Here is a 21,782-nt window from a genome sequence, read left to right as displayed (position 1 = left end):
TTTTCTCTTGCTACCTCCCATGATAGAGGCTGGAAAACCAGAGTCACTGTCCCAGCCACCCCTATAGATAAGGACTGAAAGTTCTGACCAATGAGACAGAGCTGCGAGAGCTTTAGAACACCTGTTCAAAGAGACAGATACCACTAACATTACCCCTCGCCCTTCTTCCTGCCTTGAGTACCGATGGGAGGACTGGAGCTGACTGCAGTAGCCATCTTAAGACCACAAAGCAAGAGCCTTGGCTCTTGATTTATCATTAAGCAGTTAAGTTAAACCAACTCCAGCAACTACCTATCTCCAAATTTCCTGATAAGTGAGCAAAATAAACCCCAAATTGTTTAAGCCACTATAAATCAGGTTTTCTGTCACTTGCAGCCTAAAGCATTTTTAATTGATACACCTTAGGAGGAAGGATTTTTTTTGAAAGAAAATATAGACATACAAAAAATAAGTAAAAGAACCCACTGAGATGTCTAGTTCCCTCAAGGGGAAAAAAACAGCACAGCTATGCATCAATGCTCTCAGTCCCAGAATAAAGTAAGCATCTGAGTAATGACCAAATAGAATTTCCATAACTAAATGCCCTATTCTTCACTTAACACATGGAGAAGCTCACAAATCAAGCAATAAAGCAAAACAAATCATTTGGTAAAATAGTGAGGTAGAAAGACACAGAAGCAGAAATCAGTAATCTATATTTTAATCGTCTTTCTCCTACTATGAGACTAGTTTGGAGTTTCATCATTCTAAAATGTGTGCAACGACATTCAAGCTGTTATGGGAGTGAGGTTATAACTCCAAAGTACTAGATACTCTGCAGGAACGGTTGCTAGTGCATTTTAGTATGTGTATCATTCCTCCCCACAAGATAAGAAAACCATAAAAACAGGTACATACTTTCTGATACCTGAGAAATGCATAATCCATTTTATTATGCATTATTTTATAGAAAATACCCTTTCTGAAACAATATGGTATATGGACACTTGAATTCCCAAAATGAATATATTAAACATTTAAGATATAAAGTTTAAGTTAGTACAGTGACTTGAACTTTTTAAAGAATATTTAACATATGTCAGTTTTAAGAATTGAAAATCTTTAGAAAAGAAAATATGTTTTATTCCAACATAAAATTTATTTTTTGAAAACTACATAGATGTCAGCTCATTTGCCATGAATGACTGTACCTCATGTTATAAAGAACGCTTGTAACTACATAATTCTAACTGAATAAATTATGACAGCCAATTCACAGTATGAAAACAACCCAAGTAGGATATTCACAGATCACCATCTTCCTGATTCCCTACCTCGTCAGACATCAAGGTGGCAATGGCTCTGCCAATCTCATGGTAGGACTTGGCTTTCCCCTTAGGACCTAAGAGAATGAACAAGAACCTAATGGAAGAGGAAAGAAGCAAAGGCTATAACACACAATTCATCAAATTCAATATGCATAAAACTGAGACATGTTTATCCTAGTTCATAAAAAGGTTAGCTCTGGAATTCATCTTTAAAACAAAGGTAATATTCTTGGTAATACGAAAGACACTCTTGCACACTACCATGAAACACACATTATCATTCAGTTTATTTGGAAGCAATGGAGAATTTAGCACGGACACCTAAGAAGCTTCTTCACTGTGAAGGAAAGGTTCACTTTATGAGTCACTCAATCTTTCTTTACTAAACTTTCTTCTGTCTCCATTTCTACTGACTTTCAGAATCTTCGGAGAAAACCCATTAAGTACAATAACTAGAAAGACTTAGTACATCTTCACATTTATCTGACTTTCCCTTACCCAATATGGGCAGTGACAAATGATCCTCTCCATACTTTTAAGAAATGTTTCTACTTAGAAGTGCCCAGGAGTCAGCAAAAACCAAGTCTTCTACAAGTAAGCCTCATGCTGACAGCCAAAGCAAAGAAAGAGAAATATGAGAGAAATTCAAAATAAAGCATCATTCACAGACAGTTAAAATTCTCTTGTGGGTGTCCTCATTTTCCTTTCCAAACTTGTTTTCTTGATAATGCACACGCATTGCTCCACAGTAAGTAGGTCCTGAAACTTGCAATAATGAGCTTATCCCCATTTAGGTTCACCTCTTATCATATTGGAAGGAATCCCTCACTGATCACAGGACAAACATGTATGTCTCAACGGGGGAGGAGGAAACCTGCTAAGTAAATGAATAATAAAAAAATATACAAAAGGCAATACTGGATAAATCCCTGCCTTGCTTATGCTCACATCTTACCTAATACAAGCTTTTTAGAGCTTGCAAAACATTTCACATTTATCACCTCATTTAAACTCCATACAACTCTTTGCAATAAGGACAGGTATCCTAGTCCCATTTAATGATGAAGAAGTTGAGGCTCAAGGAGGTTAATGGATGAGCCCCAAAACTGTGCCTCATAAATGAGAGAGTAAATAGGCCTTATTTATTTTTTTTTGGTGAGGAAGAATGGCCCTGAGCTAACATCTGTTGCCAACCCTCCTTTTTCTGCTTGAGGAAGATTGTCTCTGAGCTAACATCTGTGCCAATCTTCCTCCACTTTATATATGGGACGCCACCACAGCATGGCTTCATAAGCAGTGCATAGGTCCGCACCCAGGATCTGAACCGGTGAACCCAGGGCCGCCTAAGCAGAGCAAGCGAATTTAACAACTACACCACCAGCCCCCGTAAATAGGCCTTCCTACCTCCTGTTCTTTTCAGCACACAGCTCTGCCTAACATTACCTGCCCAACCTATACAATAGAGTTGTGATTCAATAGAAAAAAGCTATCCGACAATGACTTTCATAGGTCACTCTTTCCATAGGGCAAAAATGTCATGGATACTTAGCTGGGGACAAGAAATCTTAGGTAAGATTTTATGGGACCAGGAATGGCTTAGGACTTTGTTTAGTAAAATTTTATTTTTTACTCATTTATTTATGTACCTCACTTTAGGGCCGGCCCCGTGGCTTGGTGGTTAAGTGAGCGCGCTCCGCTGCTGGCGACCCGAGTTCGGATCCCGGGCTCCCACCAGCACGCTGCTTCTCCGGCCATGCTGAGGCCGCGTCCCACATACAGCAACTAGAAGGATGTGCAGCTATGACACACAACTATCTACTGGGGCTTTGGGGGAAAAAATAAATAAATAAAATCTTTAAATTAAAAAGGATTGGTAGAAAGTACTCTTCATAAAGTGTTAGGGTCTGTTCCAAAAGGCCCTTGAGTAAATAATTCCTTTTTTTTTTTCCATCATAAAATTCAATCCAAAGGGAAAAGAAAAAAAAAAAAAACAATTAAGAATGTAACAAGGTATCTGAAAGTTTGACTAACTCAGATTTTATACCAGAAGAACCATAAAACCATTCAGGACTTATTTGCTTAGAAACCAGTTCTGGAGTGGGGCGGCACCCTCACTTTCAAGTGTTATCACAGTAGATGAAATAGCAAAAGCAATCAGCAGGCACCAAAGTCTGTCCACGTATGACGGAAGTCATTATTAGAATTGGATTTTAGTTCTCCAAACACCAAAGTTCAATCGACACTAGAAATTTTTTTCCTTTGAAGCCAGACCGAAATTATATACCACTGCATACAGTATTACCAAGTACTTCTTTACGACAGTAAAAGGTGTTTTTCTAAAAGGACTGATCACATGATTTGAGTGAAACACATGCAAAAAATATTTAAGCAAACTACAAATCCCATTAAAAAACACCTACAGTACTGGCCACATTTCCCAATTCTATTGCCTGGCCACCAAAGGCCAGCTGCCAGGCAGGACAATACGGGCATAGTTTTAGGCAAAAGGGGACAGATACAATGCAGCAAGAGAAAATACCTAACATTTGGATCCTTTACTTAATACATTCTTAAATAAGGGGTTTCCTTTGCCTGCCATTTTTATTATTTCAGTGTATCTAAATAGTAATTTTGCCATAATATATAATATGTAAAACCTTTCCAGAACCACTCTGTACCTCTTCCTACCCCTCCCTACCATCTCCACCACGATTATAGTTTACAAATACACATTACGGAAATACACATTTATGATCTGACACATGAGTTAATTATCAGATTGACTACCTGGCAACAAAGCCAAAATACTGTCTTGTTAGAAAGTGACTAAAATATTCTCAGTCATTAATAGTCCTCAAATATAAACTTTGGCAGATGATGGGTAACTATTCCAAGAGCTGTTAGAGTAATGGAGCCTCTAAGTTAAATCCTATGAGACAAGGGCACATATTTTCTATAAATATTTACTCTGGTCTCTGCTAAACAGTACCAAAGACTGAATGGAAGTAGCAGACCAATAGTGACTATAAGATATATCTTACCAATAAAGCCAGTATATGAAAATATTATTTCAGTAACCTAAATATAAAGGTACAATTCCTCTTTCCTTGGCAATGTAATTTTTATTTAAAAAGCCATACATATATTCTTTAATGGAAAATCACCAAGTGCCGAATAGAAATAACATGCTACGTAGTTAAAATTTTCACATTGCACCAGTCAGGAACCATTCAGTAAATCTATCTCTTTAAAATGATATAGAGAAGAAATATAGCCATCTATAAGTAGCAGGAAACATCATCTCAAGTCAAATTTCATCTGTAGGAACAGAGACCCTTAAGAAGCCTCTAATTTAGACTGCATTGTTGAAATGGGCATGAGAAATCTGGGAAAACTAACACCACAGACAACTCATCAAGTTGAAGTTCCCTCTATCTGAAACATGTTTTCTCCCCTTTAACCCTCAAAGAAGCAAAAGCTGTTACAACTTTTATGATAGAAGTACATCTTGCCAAACTCAGCTTTTTATAATGTACTGAAAACTCCTTTCAGGACCCAAGCTGTTTTTTGTCAATGGACAGATGTTATTTTTAACCAGAAGCTTTTTTCTTTATGAACAAATAATAGTAAACATCACATTTGTGTGGCTGAAAGAGCACAGCCCATGTTGACAGCTTGGGGAAAAAATTAATTTATGTTACTGAGTTCTTTTTATTCACTTTAAGTCATAGTTACAATTTTTAATAGTGCCTAGCCGTCTCGAGAATCTTCATGAGGCCTTTGTACTCTTGTGAGCTTTTTCATATAACTAATTATGCCTGGGGAGGATGCCTCTAGCATTCTCCACAACAAAAATTAGTACCAGATGATCTGTGTCCGGAACCAATGGACTATACTCACATTCACAAAATAATTATAGGCAGAAACAGAGCATAATATCAGAAAAAGAGCCAGCCTTCCTAAACCACTCAATCTTTTCAGAAAGGATGTGCACCCCCCTCCTTCCTGATATATCACAGCTATTTCTAGAATAAACGCAGCATGTACCAATCCTTTACTCCCTTCTCTCAAAATAACAGTGAATCAAATAACCCATTATTCATATTTAGCAGCTTTGGAAAATGTGGCTAAACTGTAGCTTCCACAATAGATTCATGAGGACCACAAACCCACCATAACTGACCAAATTACATATGGAAAACAGCAACTAGCAACTGGATTGTTAGACAAGACAAAATTGAACCAGCAGGACCCCCATCCCAACCCCTCTAAAAGGTTTTTTTTAGGGTTTAGACAATTAAGCACAAACTACTTCTTTTAGGCAAATCATTGTTTATAACATAAGATACATATTAATTGACAGTGAGACTAAAATGGTATACAATCTAATTTTTTAGAAGGCTAGAGTTCACTGAATAACTATTTGCCTTAGATGTGCAAATCAGGGTCAGACAAAGATAACTGATCAGGAACTTTTATTATTCTTCATGGGAAAACCCTGAAGTATTTTGTTCTAATCCATTCTAGATATCTCCTTACACTCTCTCTAAAAGTCTGGCTTCAGAGGCAGAAATCTGCAGTTCTATTTCTAGCACTGACGGTGCATCTTCCCTTTGCCTCCATCTCTCAACTATAAAATGGGAATAATAATATTTATTCCCTACATAGCTCATAAATATGAGTGAGTGGTGGCCTCTATGGACACATATAAGATGACGGCAAGCAAAGTGTCTGCAAGATGGTAGAAAATCATAAGCGTATCCTACCAAGTCACCAAAGATCAAAGGGCAGGGCCGGCCCCGTGGCTTAGTGGTTAAGTGCCCGTGCTCCGCTGCTGGCAGCCCGGGTTTGGATCCCGGGTGCACATCGACGTGCCGCTTCTCAGGCCATGCTGAGGCCGTGTCCCACATACAGCAACTAGAGGGATGTGCAGCTATGACATACAACTATCTACTGGGGCTTTGGGGGGAAAAATAAATAAATAAATAAAATCTTTAAAAAAAAAAAGATCAAAGGGCAGAGTTTGTTTGCTTTCACATGGATAGCAAGAAGGGCCCCTAAATCAGATCCAGAGAGCTAAACCAGATCCACCAACTAACACAGTAAATAGAGAAATGTGTGAACCTATATAAGGGGAGCTGCCACAGCCACACTTCCTAAAAGCTGCATGGTAGTAACACTGTTTATTATAAATGGTAACAATAATAATAATAAGAGCATAACTATCCTCCACCTTTAAAAGGAAAAATGACCATTACAAGATGTATACAAAAACAGACTTGTTTAGTCTCCCTGCAGTACAACAGGGTAGCATGCACGTTCCAGCACATGGCTGAGTGCAGAGGCAGCCTTCACAATGACTCCACATTCCTTGTGGGATTTCCTTTATTGGATTTCACAGGATGCAGCCATTGTAAATGGCCCCACATCACTCATACACAAAAAAGCTAATGAGACTCCCTACTCAGTGATTCCAGCTTGCACTGGTTCGGAGGACAGCAAATGGATAAAACCATTTCCTGGAAAAATGTTAACATGTTAGGATATATTGTTCAGATTATTGCCCTGAAATAGTTTTATGACCTTATTGAATTACATTCCCTTGAATTGCTGGGCTCCTTTTGTTAATTCAAATGATGCTGTATTTCACCTCTATACAAGAACCACCCTCCGGCGCAGAAGAAAAGAATGAGCCAGACAGGAGCGGATGATAAGAGGGACACAAAAATGGTCATGATTTGCAACTCAATAAACTCATATTATTGTTAAATAAAAACGCTTGTAAAAGATTTTTTAGTTGTAGCTTCTAAATAAAAAAGAGAAAGCAAGAGCAATTTAACACATCTTGGCATGTTTTTTTCTTTCAAGCCCCAGTAAAGTTAGTCCAAAGAGACATAAATAAAACCATAGGGGCACACGAGCTGGACTTCAGCCATGATCTGAGTCAGCTAGCTGTTCGCCAGGTGATTGCTCAGATAGAACTGCAAGGTTCTGCTGAAATGTTTTCAAGCAAAAAGCTAAGTTACAGAAAACACAAATCATGATAATTCCATTAACTAAATAAGCTATGATCATCTCTTTTCCTCTGCTATTTGTCCAATGACTGCTCCAAGTATTATTCCTATTTTAAGTGTCTAAGAAATATAAAAATGGGGAAAAAAATACCTGTATGATCAGAAAGAATGGCCTTTAATCTATGAACTGGGAGGCCACAAGGAAATCTCCTAATTTTCCTCTAACTTGGCTCAGAAACAACCTTGAACCCCTGGTCATTGTCAGGTAATCATACTCAGACCATCTGAGATCACTGAGGAGGATCCACAGCCCTGCCTGCTCACCTGGGGAAACCTAAAGAAGAGAAAAGTCACCTGGGTTTGCCCTGGGACCCACAGAAAGCTCAACCCCCAAAAGAGTTCCTATTCATATGATAATTTTCTGATGTTAACTTGAAGATTACAAGCTTCTCTTTAAACTCTTCTTCAGCACAAGTTTAAGTGAAGCATTAACTTCTATTCACCTGTTGCACTCCATAAGCTAAGCTTCCTAACTCTACTGAGCTCTGTTTCAGAGGGAGCTAAACAGGATGACTTCAAACATACTGTGCAGTGTAATGAGGACATGATTGTAATAACAGTAATATGTTTCCTTTTAAAATAAAAATTTGTGACATAACACATAACAGTCAAGTGTGCAAAATTAAGTGTAGAGATTTAATGATTTTTTATGCGTGTGTGCATATACATATACATATATATGTATATATGTATGTACCCACTACCAGTTTTCTGATACATAAAGCAAATGAAAGCAACTCTGACCTCTGAACCCTTTACCATCTGTATGATCTTGGACGAGTTACTTAAACTCTCAGACTCAGTTTCTTCACCTGTTAAAATCCAGATACCTAGTTTGTCTTTAAAATATTATTATGAAGATTAAATAGACTAATCTATAAGAAGAAACTAGTACATTACCCAATAAATTATCATAATTGTTTTTATCATTACTACTATATAAGCGCCAAGTAATTTGATAGCATGAAAGTCAGATTAAACTATATTTCAGATTAAAGCTCTGTGGATGCATCCTCATTCTATTGATTCTGTAGCCTGAGGGAGAGATTTCCCTATAACCACAGTGGAAGTGGAGACCCCAGCAGGTCAGGGAGCAGCTTACCTTGTGGGCACAGGAACCTCAGTGAGGGCACCCAGCATGACAGCCTGCTGCAGCCGGACAAAGGCAATGAAAGGAGTCTCCAAGAAGTCAACCTCCCCAACAAGCACATTGGAAGCTTCTGCATCACGTGGCAGTTTTTTCATGAACTTATTCTTCAGCTGCATGGGAAGAACCAAGAAAACATAACTTATCTCCAGAGATGGGAACAAGAAGAGACATTCCATATAACACCCAAGGAAATTCCTTTATATGAGTCTACACACAACAGGCCCTAACCGGCCATTTTTCTGTTATGTTTAACCATTCTATTATAATAAACATTTCTCTGTACTTTGGTTTCAAAAATATTTAGAGTGTAATTACATGGTTTACATATAGAACAATGTATAGTACAACTCCATTCATTTATTTATTCACTCACTCAGTAAACATGTGTTGAGAGTCTAACGTGAGCCAGGCACTAATCTAAGCCCCAGGGATACAGGGATGGATCCACTAACCATGTCCTCCTTGGGCTCATATTCCAGCACGGGAGAAATAAAATATAATTTAAAGTAGTGAAAATCACTACGAAGGAAAAATAAAACAGGTAAGAGTGTACTATATTAGACAGGGTGGTCAAGGAAGGCTTCTGAAGAACTATATTTGACATTGTAGTGAGGGGAAAAATTATGCAAAGATCTGAGCAAAGAACATTCTAGGCAAAGAGAACAGCAAGTGCAAAGTCTTTGAGACAGGAAGGAGCTTGGCAGTCAGAGGAATAGGAAGAAGGCGAGTGTGGTGGGAGATGAAGGAACAAAGGAGAGAAAACAGCAGCAAATGAAGTTGCACAGATAAGACGGGGACTAGTTTTGGATGTTTTACATGAGACTTGCCTACTAAAAGTCCAAGGGGAAAGCTGGAGTAGAAAGCCATAAATTTAGGAGATATCATCATGTAAATAGTATTTAGGACCCCGAGACAGGATGACACAACCGTGAGTGTAAGTGTAGACAGAAAAGAGAGGTAAGTTCTAAACTTTGGGCCACTCCGCCTTGGAAAGGGAGGAGATATTGGCAGAGGACACTGAAAAAGAGCTGCCAGTGAGGTAGGAGGAATCCCAGGACTTCACCAACAGTCCGGTGAAGAAAGAGCTCGATAAGGAAAGTGTATCCCCTGAGTCAAAGGCTGCTGAAAGTTCAAATAAGATGAGAACTAAGAATGGACCAATGAATTTGGCAAGATGGAAGTGCTGGGTGATCTTGACAAGAGCTGTTAGAGTGGACACCAGGGCACCCAGTAGAGAATGAGAAGTGAAGAAGTGGAGACAGGGAGTAGAGATAATTATGATGAGACATGTCGCTGCCAAGAAAAGCCAAGAAATAGGGAGGTAGGTGGAGGAAGGCATAAGATAGGATTTTTTTTTTTTATATGAGAAACACGATAACACTCTGGAATGTTAATGAGAATGATCTAGTAGAGACAGATTATTGCTGTAGGAGGCACAGGAAATAACTGCAAAAGCAGCTCAGGCAACCTTGAACTACTGAGAAGAGATGAGATCCTCATCACAGGTAGGGGTGTTAGCTTCAGATAGGAACACAGACAGCTTATCAATCCTAACTAGGGAAGGCAGACCATATGGAGACAGATGGGGGTGATTTGGGAGGCTTGGTGAGGTAAAGATGAGGACTTCTGAAGATTCATATTTTTTCAGTGAAATACAAGTGAGCTGATGGTGAGGAGGAGGAAGAGGGGGGCATGTGGGAGTTTGAGGAGAGAGGTAAAGGTGTAAAGTGGTTTTCTTGGATAGTGAAGGTTGCTTAACACAGTCACTTTGAAAGTTTATCTTGTAGGTGTTAGTCTTTCCTTTCCGGTCTCTCCCCGGCTCCCACTTAGAATAGGACGGTTCAAGCATCCTTTAGTGAGTGGGAAACGCCTCCGACAGCTCAGGGAAAACATTTCAACAATCGTGGAAGGATGGAGATAAGAATTTTGCAGGACAATATGAAAGGCATAGACTTCTAATGTATACCTATCATACAATGTAAATGTCTCCCCCTTCAAGTCAAAAGTTACCAGTGACCTTAGTATTTTTTGCCATGGATTACTGCTGAGAAGGGAAGTGGCAGGCATGGCCCAATTTTCCCCATCAATAAAAAGGTTATAGTAACATTTTACTGTCAATTTCCTTTTTAAGAGTTCTTAATTAGGGAAAATAAGTGACATGGGAACTGATCCCTAAAGCTCCATCACCCTCAGCAGCATTTTTATAGGATTTTTTCTTTAATTTGTTACTTCACATAAGAAGAAAGCTGTGAGGCAAAAAACAATGAAGTTAGGGTTAATAATTTAGTGGAAACCAAAAAAAAAAGCAAAGGCAAGATACATATTTTTAGATGTCAGGAACACGACTGCTTCTAAACTGTAAGGGAATTTTCCAAAGTTTATACCATTAATCCTCCACGAAATGCTAATATTAAAAAAAAATCCTGTTTACATTCTACCGATTTGAAAAGAGCAGCCATGGGAAAGGTCTAAAAACATCAAATTGCCAAAACTGTTATTATCACTGAAGGAAGCTGCAGTAATGAATTGTTCTCTATAACACAGAGGAGAGTGTGCAGTATGGCCAAGTGGCCCAAACACACAACAAAACATCACTGCTAGAGTAACCTTCCTCAAACCCTTTCCAGAGTTCTCATTACCAACAGTGGACACAAAGCTCCATAATAATCTGATTTTACTTCCCATTCTCTCCAGTAACTCTTTGCTTTAGTTAGGCAGGTAATCTGATCATAATCCCCTCCTGTTTTATATACTTAGACCCCCACACTCATTACCAAAAACTGTCCTCTCCTCACTTCTACCTTTTCTAAACATCCGTTAGGGCCTTTCTATTTCTACTGTCTCAGCCCACTTCCTTGGGAACTCTAGAAGCACTCATTTCTGAATCACACTTCTGTCAAGGTTTAGTCTTTTCCCCGAGTTTCTGAGGGTTAGAACAGTTTACCCTCCATTGAACTGAACCCCTACTTTGCAAATAATTCAGCTGTAATAAATATTATTGATGGAAGGAATGAAATCTATAGCACTAAAAATTAGACCAAAAGACCATCAAATACCCAGGAAAGTTAGAAAGGTTTTAAAGGCTCATCCTAAAACCTACTATGTCTGGATACGTCACTAAGCAACTACCTGACTCACAACACATGCAGAATATTCCACAGTCGAATATATACCTCTACAAAATGTCTTGCTAGTAGGTATATTTACTGAGATTACTGTACCCATAATGGAAAATTAGGAGTATATTTTTAAGGCAAAAGGAAATAAACTATATTCTATATGCTCTAAAGAGAAGGAGTTGTAAAGACATGTCCCTTTAGATCAGCATATCTCAAACTGTGTTTGTGAAATACTAGTGTTCTCAGAGAAACTAATAGCTATTCTACAGTGAAACTGTGTGGTGCCGGAGGTGCTCCAGAACTCAGTCCTCGGATGGCTCTTTTCTCTCTACACACACTCCCTGGGTGATCTCATCAAGTCTCCTGCCTTTTAATGCCATCTATATGCTGATGACTCACAAATTTGTATCTTCAGCCAGGACCTTTTCCCTGAACTCCAGACCTATAATATCTCCACTTGGATGTCTAATAGGCATTTCAAACTTCACATATCCAAAACTGAGCCTCCCTGATAGTCCCCCAAACTAGTTCTTCCTGCAGTCTTCCTCATCTGGCTAATGGTAACCCCATCCTTCCATTGCTCAGGCCAAAACCTTGCTGTCATCTTCAACACTTCTCTTCCTCTCACATTATGTCCATTCTATCAGCAAATCCTGTTGGATCTACATTCGAAGTATATTCAGAATCTGACCATTTCTTACCACCTTCACTGCCACCACCCTGGTTCACATTACAATCATCTCTCTCCTGGATAATGGCATTGGCCTCCTGTATGGATTATCTGCTTCTGCCCTTGCCCCCAGTCTACTCAACAAAGTAGACAGTGCAGTCAAATTAGGAGTGAAATCGTGTCACTCCTCTGCTCAAAACCCTCTACTGGCCCCTATTTCACTAAGAGTGAAGGCAATGTCCTTATGACGAGCCACAACCCCCGCAATATCTGGCACCCTATCAGCTCCCCAATCTTATTTGCTACTGCTCTCTTCCAGTCTCCTGTATGCCCACCACTCTAGCCACCATGGCTTCCTTCAAACACACCAGGCACACTCTTACCTCAGGGCCTTTATACCTGCTGTTGCCTCAGAATGTAATGTCTAGGGCTGGCCCCGTGGCTTAGCGGTTAAGTGCACGCGCTCCGCTGCTGGCGGCCCGGGTTCGGATCCCGGGCGCGCACCGACACACCGCTTCTCCAGCCATGCTGAGGCCGCGTCCCACATACAGCAACTAGAAAGATGTGCAGCTATGACATACAATTGTCTACTGGGGCTTTGGGGGGAAAAGCATAAATAAATAAAATCTTAAAAAAAGAAATCAAAAAAGAAAAAAAAGAATGTAATGTCTGCATGGCTCCCTCCCTTACCTCCTTCAGATCTTTATTTAAAGGTCACCATCTCATCTCTGAGTCTTTCCCTAGCCACATTAGTTAAAATTTCAAGCTCTTTCTCCCCACAGATTCTTCTTACTCTTCTTTCTCACTTATTTTTTTCTTCTTTGTACTTATCACAGTCAAACATGCTTTATGTTTTACTTATCTTCTTTATTACCTGCCTCTCCACTAGAATGCAAGCTCCACGAAGGTAAGAATATCCATCTATTTTGCTCAGTGTTGTATTCCTAATGCCTAGAAGAGTGCCTGAGGAGAAAGGTTCAATAAATATTTGTTGAATGAATGGTAGCTATTATTTCTGCTCTTCCCAAGAAGCTTTCCTAACTCCTCTCTTAAAGTCATAGGTCCTGGACATCCCATCACCACTCAGGCCATCTAAGTGGACAAAAGGCCTAGATATGGCCAATCTTAGTAAACTTGGCCCCTGACAACAGTGATTGGTCCAAAGAATGGATGTATGACCCAAGCAGGGACCAAACTCTTTTGGAAAATCAACATGTCAATGTGTGAAAGTCAACGTTCTCCCTTTCTCCTGATGTTGTTCTCCTCTGTGTTGAAAGGGCCAGTCACGGACTGACCACACCAGAAGAGAATGAGATCAGCACCCAAAATGAAACAAACAAAAGCAGGCGAGAAGAATGGATGAGAGATTGCGAGTCCCTGGTGCCAGGCCCTGAGGTCCTGCAGCTTCTCCATTCTGTGAACTCATCAAGAATCCTTACCAGTTACACAAGCCAGAAAATTCCATTTGGGGCTTAAATTAATTTGAGGTGATTTCTGTCTACTGCAGAGTCCAGAACCTTCACAAAAGTGTATTTGTCAAATAAGTTTGAGGAATATCAGTTTAAATAAAATTAAATAAGTTTCTATTCTATAGACTTACTCAGAGCCTTGAAGATGCCCGTATGCCTAGGAATGCTTTACCTCCCACCAGGATACAAATAAGGTATATTACAATACGAAAACAGATTAAAAAACGCTGCTTTGGACAGAAATTTTCTCATCTCCAATTTAAATCCACTTCCTACTCCAGGTAATTCTCTTCAAACGTTATGGGCGTCTACAATGTTCCAAGCCTGGTAGTGGGCACTGCAGAGAACAGACAGACCCTACCCTCCTGAAGTTTCCAGTGGAGAAAAGCAAATACAGAAATAGCTATAACGAAAGAAGAAACTTAAATACCATATGAAAGGTATATTGCTCAATGGGAGGTCACAAAATGCAGTAATCACACTTGGCAATAGAATTCAAGGAAGTCTCTTCTTTGAACCAAAGTTTAAAGGTCTCTCTCATAAAGGTGGGCTCATCAAATATTGATTCATATATGTTATCTTTTTTTAAGTACCCCAAGAATATCTGATAAAGGAAAAAGTAATGACTTAGTATGAAAAAAAATCTGGACTTACACGATAAAATACTACATAAAATACTAAGGAAAAATTGTAAACATTAAACAAAAACATGAAAAATAACCAGGAATTACAAAGAACAATAAAAGATTATGAAAGCAAGAACAGAATCTAGGCCTTTTAAATCAGCTAGAAAATAACCCAATAAACTCATCTGGATTGAATTTCAAAGATAAAGTTTGACATTCCTTTCTTATACATCACTAGTTGCTTTTCCAAGGAATACTCAGCCTGGATTTTATGCAAGTTCAACTACGAGAACACACACAGTGAATAAAAGTTCCTTGAGCCAACCTTGATTTCAAAGAAATGGATTTCAAATGGCTGCCATGTGGAGCTATAATTAGTAAAGGATACTTTGACTAGCTCAGCAATTTTGTGCCTTTTTTGTCTTTACCATGTAACACCACCAACTCTGAACCCAGATGTGTACATTTCAGGTTCCTTTTACATCAGCCTGTATTCTTTCTTCCAGAGCAAGGTCTTGCTATAATTACTCAGAAGTGTATGGCTTGCCCTCTGCCATAAATGCTTACTCTTATAATTTCTTAACCTTCCTTACTTTCTGAGTGGTTTTCTAACAACCCAGTGATCACAGTATTAGCATACTGAGAAACTAGAGATTATAAATGGATAAAGCAAAACAAGTGGACTGATTATAAAAGAAGTAGCTTACTTGGGATGACAGCTCTCTGCAATGACGGGAAAGTTATGCACACATGAGTGATATGCATCATATACAGCTGATGGAAAAAGTCAATCTTCCATATTCCACTTGGATCTTAGATTCTCCAGCTTTCTTCCATGAAAGCAGTCTGCGTGTTTTAGGTTTTCTATATCGGGCCCATCACAATGTAACTGCTAACCAATACTAATTGACTGGGATCACCATTTGATTAACAGTATGTCCTCCTAGCCTCCTTAGCATCACCTTCAGACCTACAGCATCACATGGTTAAGTAGGTCCAGGCTATCATATTATTCCTCAGTCACTAGGCAGATATTTAAACTCTATCCTCTTTTCTCCACCGTTTTTAGAACATGTTAAAATAAGTGTAATAAAGTGTTATTTATATCCAGGAGTACTCATGTTTGTTATCTGATTTATTAGAAGATGATCCTACAGGCTGTGTAATGTTTTATTAAAAGTGATATTTTTAAAATAATCTAAACTTGAGTATACTTTCTCATTATTATTACAAAGCTTACACCTACTGCTAACCTCATTCCATAAATTTTCTTTTCCTCTCCATGAAAATTATTTTAATCTTCCAATCTGTACTTACTCTCAATTCACCCTGCCTAATGCCTCATGTCCACATGCTAACATCCACCTGTTTTCCTGGGCAAAGAACTTATTCCTGGTTTTCTTATTGGTGTTCTTCCTTTCTTCTTTTCTTCTTCTTAGCTTATATTCTCCTCTTCCTACTGATTTCCACCCCCTTCCATTCTCTTTGGACATTTCCAGCTCGTATTCCTTCCCAAACAAACTTATTTGGTAAGCTCAAAATCAGTCTAAGTCACCAGAGATGATATCCTTCCACTGCAAAGATATCTATATTAGCAGTACAGTCACCATACCTATCAGTTTGCTTATCACAGACCCAGTTTACCTCATTGCCCTGGTGAATTATTAATAGTATGCTCTTTCATTCTCAAAAGTGTCTTGGGCTAAGAAAACAGTTATATGGTCACCCTACATTTTAATCTCACTGAGGTTGACTCTTGAGCAGTACATAAGATACGGCATTACAGAATAATTACATACTATGGAAACTTAAGATTCAAGGAACTCAAAAGTAGGAGGGAAAGCCTAGGTCAAACATCACCTCAGTAAATTATTTATGCTTTCTGAGTATGAATTTATTCATTTACTACATGCAAATAACAATATTAACTGTTAGGGTAGGAAAAAAGAGATCTCTTACTCACCATGTTTCTGTTCTGCCTACTTCCTTTCTATACACTTGAAAAAAAGTGGCAAATTTGATGGCTTAGAGTTTGACAAGTTCATTGGGACTTTTTTCCTCATAGGAGGGTTATAGTTCCTTAAAGACAAGAAGCATGCTGTTTTCTCTTACAGTAAGACAAGTAAAGGAAAAGAAGACTTGACATCTTCATCCGTGTGGTTAGATAAGTAGACTCAGAGACTGTTTCATAGGATCAACTATATTTCTCTATCATAAAAAATGTCTTTAAGTCTATGAATCCAAGGATTTAACTTCTGTGTGGGTAGTTGTAGGCCTGGAGCCGTGCATTTGGTGAACTAGAAACTTCCCACTTAAAAATTGTGTCTAAGAACAAACTTCATTTCCAGCTATGGTGAACTAACTTGCATCACACTAACCCTTCCAGCAAGAAAAACTGAAAAGCTGGATTTTTGTAATCTGTTGAAAGTCATCAGAAAGTTACAATGACATTAAAAACTTGAGGAACCAATATTCCTGATGGAAGGAAACTGCATAGAGGTGAGGCTAAACCTAGCTCTGATTTTCTTCTAAAGGTATTTGATGATTCCTAAGTAGCTACAGAGATTCAGAAATTGGGCAGAGCCTTCAGCAGTCTCAAAGTGATGGGTAAATATGCCAGGCATTCAGCTGGGACCCCAAAAAACAAAACCCAAGGCACAATGGCAAAATAGTAATAGACCAATCCACACAAAGACTGAAACCCAGCTTCCAATCAGCTCAATTCCAGACTGAATACTAAGGTGACCTGCCCCTCGCCTAAATGCCAGCCAAAAGCCAGAGAAACAATCTCTGAAAAAAGAGAACATCATCCAGAGTATCAAATTATCTCTACTATGTATATATATCTGACATTCAATCACAAATTACTAGGAATACTAGTAGACAAGATGAAATGACTGGAACCCAAGAGGAAAAAAAAAAACAGAAATTAGAAACAAACTTGAAGTAGAACTGCACATTGTAATTATCAGACATAGACACTGAAAAAACTTATTGAAAAAAAAAATGGAGAATTTTGTGGAATCTACTTTAAAAAAAAATAATGGTCCTAGGGATTAAAATGTGTATAATTGACTTGTTAAAGTCAATAATACTCATAATATGAAAATATGATATATCAAAATTTGTTGAATGCAGTTAAACACATGCATTGAGTAAAATTCATGGCCTTAAATGTAAATATTACAAAAGAAGAAAAGCTCAAGTTTTATGACCTAAATAAATATCTCAAGAAGTAAGAATAAAACAGCAAATGAAAACCAAAGAAAATAGAAGGAATGAAATAACAAAAATAAGAGAAGAAATAATGACATAGAAAACAAATATACAATGCTGGTCACGTTCAATTTCATAATCTGAATGACAATTATAGAGGTGTGTTCATATTGTAAGAAATCATCAGGTAGATTTATGATTATATAATAATCATATATAAATCATGTGTATCGGGTACATAAATCACACATATGTGTTTTACTTTAATAAAACAATTATACTATATTGAGTTTCTTAGTAAATAAACCGTTATTTTATTGCAAATCTGACTTACCTGTGGTGCTGCTTTGGCAGGAAATACTTAAAGGAAAAAAGGACAGTGAAAAACTAAAACCATATTCCAGAGCCCTAAGTCACACTTTAAAGGCTTTTGTAAAGATTAGAAGATGTGAGAGGTAAAATACCTAGCAAGATACAAAACACTGTGGGGCTCACTCTTCTCCTCTTCTTTTTAGTTTCTCCATCATGGAAAGTAAACCTCCCTACTGCCTTCTCTTTTCCTATGGTGCATATTGGGGAGATCATCTCAATGTGCTATGTCTGAGGTGATGTCTTCCTGCCTTTATCTTCCAATGGTAAACAAACCCTAATATTCTACTACTCAACATAAATATAACATAACCTAATCATTTATACTTTCCTCAGGCTAAAATTAGCCTCCAACAGGGCAGGATGAAGAAGCAGGCCATGTAAAGCAGCCTTGTGAAAACTAATTGCTGGAGAGATTTTGAAATAGATTTGACCTACCAAGAACCATGTATATCTATTTGGAACAGACCTACAGTCTCAAACTCTGGGCATCCTGGAGTATGATGGCTGGCGACCACTGCATTGCGTACAGTTGGTTTTTATGGTTAACTGAAGGCTGTCTCTATCTCCTATCCTCCTCCCACTTTCCAGCAGCTCTCTCATCCCACATCCAAGGAAGAGGAGGGCTGATCTGAACTAATCAAATTCTAAGTCAATGAGCCCATACCAGCTTGTCTCCAGGTACTGGGAAAATAGTTCTTCTCACTGAAAGCTCTATTCTGGCCTTTCCTTATAGTAGGGGGTTCCAGTACAAAGAGCAGGCTTACTCTTGAGATCCAAGTACAAGGAGCCTGTTTTGCTTCTAGCTTCTTTACAGCTACCAAGGAGGCAGAAGGCTCTGCCTAGTTCACCAGGGCTCTGCTTTGGGGTTTGCAGCCAGAGCCTCAGCCTGTCATAAATGGTTCCTTGGCCTCTGTTTCTCTTTTTACACATTTCCCCTGATGATCTTCTAGAGAGAATGTTGGCCTGAGGACAAGATTTGGGTGTTCCTGAATAGTCTGAACACACACCATCTTAAACACACCCCAGCATTCCAGTCCAAAATCTCACTTCTTTACTATAAATTGTATGGTTGCCCAACTAGGAAATGGCAGAAGAAGGAAAAAGATAAGAATTACTGTTTTATAAGTTTAACCAGGTTTTGCTTTTTATTCCAAGACCATGTCAGAATAATTATCCTAAAATTTTTCTGTTAAATAAAAATATTCTTCACTCATCCCTTCAGCAAATTTGTGAGAGAGGATGTTTTTGGTGTGACAGAGAGAACTACTGGAATAATTACTACAAACATTTTCTGTTTTGTTTTTAATGGAAGCTCTGATTGCCCTTTAGGTTATCTTCAAGCTGTGATTTAGAAGAATATTTCCAATAGCTAAATTTAAAAACCACTGGCCCAATGTCTAAGAGGCCTAAAAAGAGGAGCTATGGCTTGATTGCTTACAGAATCCAAATTTAGACAACCACTTACAATGTTATTAGTACTGAACATTTACAACGTGGTCTGAGATTTCCAGAGTGGATAAAATACGAAAACGTGCAGAAAAAGTCATGAAATAAGACAAGACACCAAAAGGCTCTGTGGCTACATGTTTTTACTTTTTGAACACTCTTCTACTTTCTTTTATTCCATTTTAAAAAATACGAAATGAAAACAGTCTCCTGAGGGTATAAATTTGATTTTCTAATTTTTCCTTCCAAATATAGACATCTCACCACCATTAATGCAAATGATTCTGCAGAGCAGCACATTTACAAATGGCTATTAAACTAAATATAACATTAAGTACAATCCACCAGTTATGATTTCCTAAATAGGATGAAATTTCAAGTACTGCGCTAGTTTAAAAATCGACTTGTCAAAATCTCTAGTGACGTTTTCTTACGTTTTTCTACCATTAAAAAGATAATATTGTCAATATGTTTATAGCTATTTACAGTTTTTCAAACACTTTCACATATATTATTTTACTTGACTTCTTACAGCAAGCTTATGAGAAATGTATTATTACACCATTTTATAGATGAAGGAAACTAAGGTTCAGAAAGTTTGAGAGACTTCACGAAACCCATACACTAAATGGCCAAGCCAGGACATGAATTCTAACTTTTAATAATCTCTCCACTGCACTACACTGTGGAGCTCTTATATTTCTGATGAATGTATTTTACTACCTACAGTTTAGAAAATATTGTCCTGAAACCTCTGAACCTTTTATACAGCAAACTAATGTTAAGCATCTACAATGGTATAGTCTCTTTAAAAATAGTAATGAGCATATTTTGAAGTATTTAACAGGATTTAATTACATAAAATAAAATGAGTCAGATAGAGAAAGGGAAAGCAGAAAACCCAAATAAAGAGAATAGCAGTTTAAAAAACATTTAAAGAAAATCAAGAACCTGCAAACTCTAGGTGCAAGCTGAGTTAGGTAATAAAAGTTCTTTTTCCTCTTTCATTGTTTTGTCATGAACTCCACCGTATGTAAAGGCAGGTCACCTGCTCCATGCATCAAGGAAGGAGAGTCGAAATACTCATTAATCTATCTGGTGGGAAACGCCCTCTACCAAGAGGCCCCTTAGATGATAACTACAGCTTATGCCGCCCCCAAACTCTAGCCAAGAATTACAGAGAGGGTCAGCCTGATCCTGACTCCCAAACTTTACCTGACTTTGTTCCACCACGGGACCCTAGATTTTCCTCTGTGATTATACTCATCACGATGCATTGATTGATTGACTTGGCTGTGACTCTTATTAGACTCTATAAGTACCTTTACAAAGGGTTCTAAAGTTCCCTACAAAAAGAAACCACATATTTTTCAACGTTTTCCCAGTGCCTTTTAAAGGCACCACCCTGCAGTAAGTGTTCACCAAACGTTCTGTTAAATGCATGGGAACCACGTGATCACCCCTGTGTTGTGGCATCCTTACACTCGGCATAAATATAAGTGAGAACACGGAAGGCTGCAGGCAGGTGCTCCATTTGGTGCTCCATTTTTGGTAGCAAAACTGAGAAAGATCTCTGGTGAGAAGCCAAGAGCGTTTACTGGCTCCAAAACGTATGGGCGTAGGTCAATGAAAAATAACTTTTATTTTTGGGTTTCTTGGTAGCTACCATTCATTGTTTTTTACAAATCCCTGCTGAAGTGCCTTCAAATCCTACTCTTCGCCAGGATCTATCAGTGAGATTTTGAAAGGGAGTCCCGCTTTTGAAGAATAGCTGCGGGTTGAATTCCTTCCTAATTTCAGATTTTGAATCTCCGATTGGTAAAACCTCGCTCTAAAGGCATCATCATTACCAAGAGGCACAAAAGTCTTCAATGATAATTTTAAATGATTAGTAGTAATGCTAATAATGATTACTAACACTTTTTAATCAATGGTTCCTGGCCAGGCACCAGACCAGGAACTTTGCATGTGGTATCTTATTAAATTCTCACCACATTTCTACAAGCAGTTACAAGTGTCATCATTTACTCATGAGGAAATGAGATTTAGAGATTACACAACTTGACTAAGATCACAAAACTAGGAAAGGCAGAGGGAGGATTCGAACCAAAGGCCATCTGTTTCCAGAGTCCAAGCTTCACCATGCTAAACTTGGCAATTGTACTCCAGTTGATTTAAATTCAAGGAGAGAAAAAGAGAATGAGCATTGGAGTCAGACAGAGCTATAAGCAAATCTCAATTCTTCCTCTTACTAGCTGTGGGACCTTGGGCAAATTACTTCATTTCTTTAAACTGAGTTTCTTCATCTGTAAAATGGGGATGATAAGTGATCT

General features: G+C 38.3%; 1 protein-coding gene across 2 annotated transcripts in view; it reads right to left on the bottom strand.

The window, feature by feature from the left end:
* Nucleotides 1–21,782, bottom strand: part of SLC4A4 (solute carrier family 4 member 4) — a 274,164-nt gene that overhangs the window by 96,369 nt on the left and 156,013 nt on the right. For both annotated transcript variants that reach the window (XM_087434419.1, XM_004419157.3), the window contains exons 7-8: nucleotides 8,484–8,641; nucleotides 1,314–1,401 (exon numbers count right to left, since the gene is read on the bottom strand). In XM_087434419.1, the coding sequence (XP_087290545.1) occupies nucleotides 1,314–1,401; nucleotides 8,484–8,641 (246 nt within the window). The remainder of the gene's footprint in view (nucleotides 1–1,313; nucleotides 1,402–8,483; nucleotides 8,642–21,782) is intronic.

This window comes from Ceratotherium simum, chromosome 8 (genome assembly GCF_057802395.1).
Source record: "Ceratotherium simum simum isolate JZ-2026a chromosome 8, ASM5780239v1, whole genome shotgun sequence".
Lineage (NCBI taxonomy): Eukaryota > Metazoa > Chordata > Mammalia > Perissodactyla > Rhinocerotidae > Ceratotherium > Ceratotherium simum.
The sequence above is the reverse complement of the archived record's forward strand: the minus strand, read 5'-3'. Positions and strand labels throughout refer to the sequence as shown.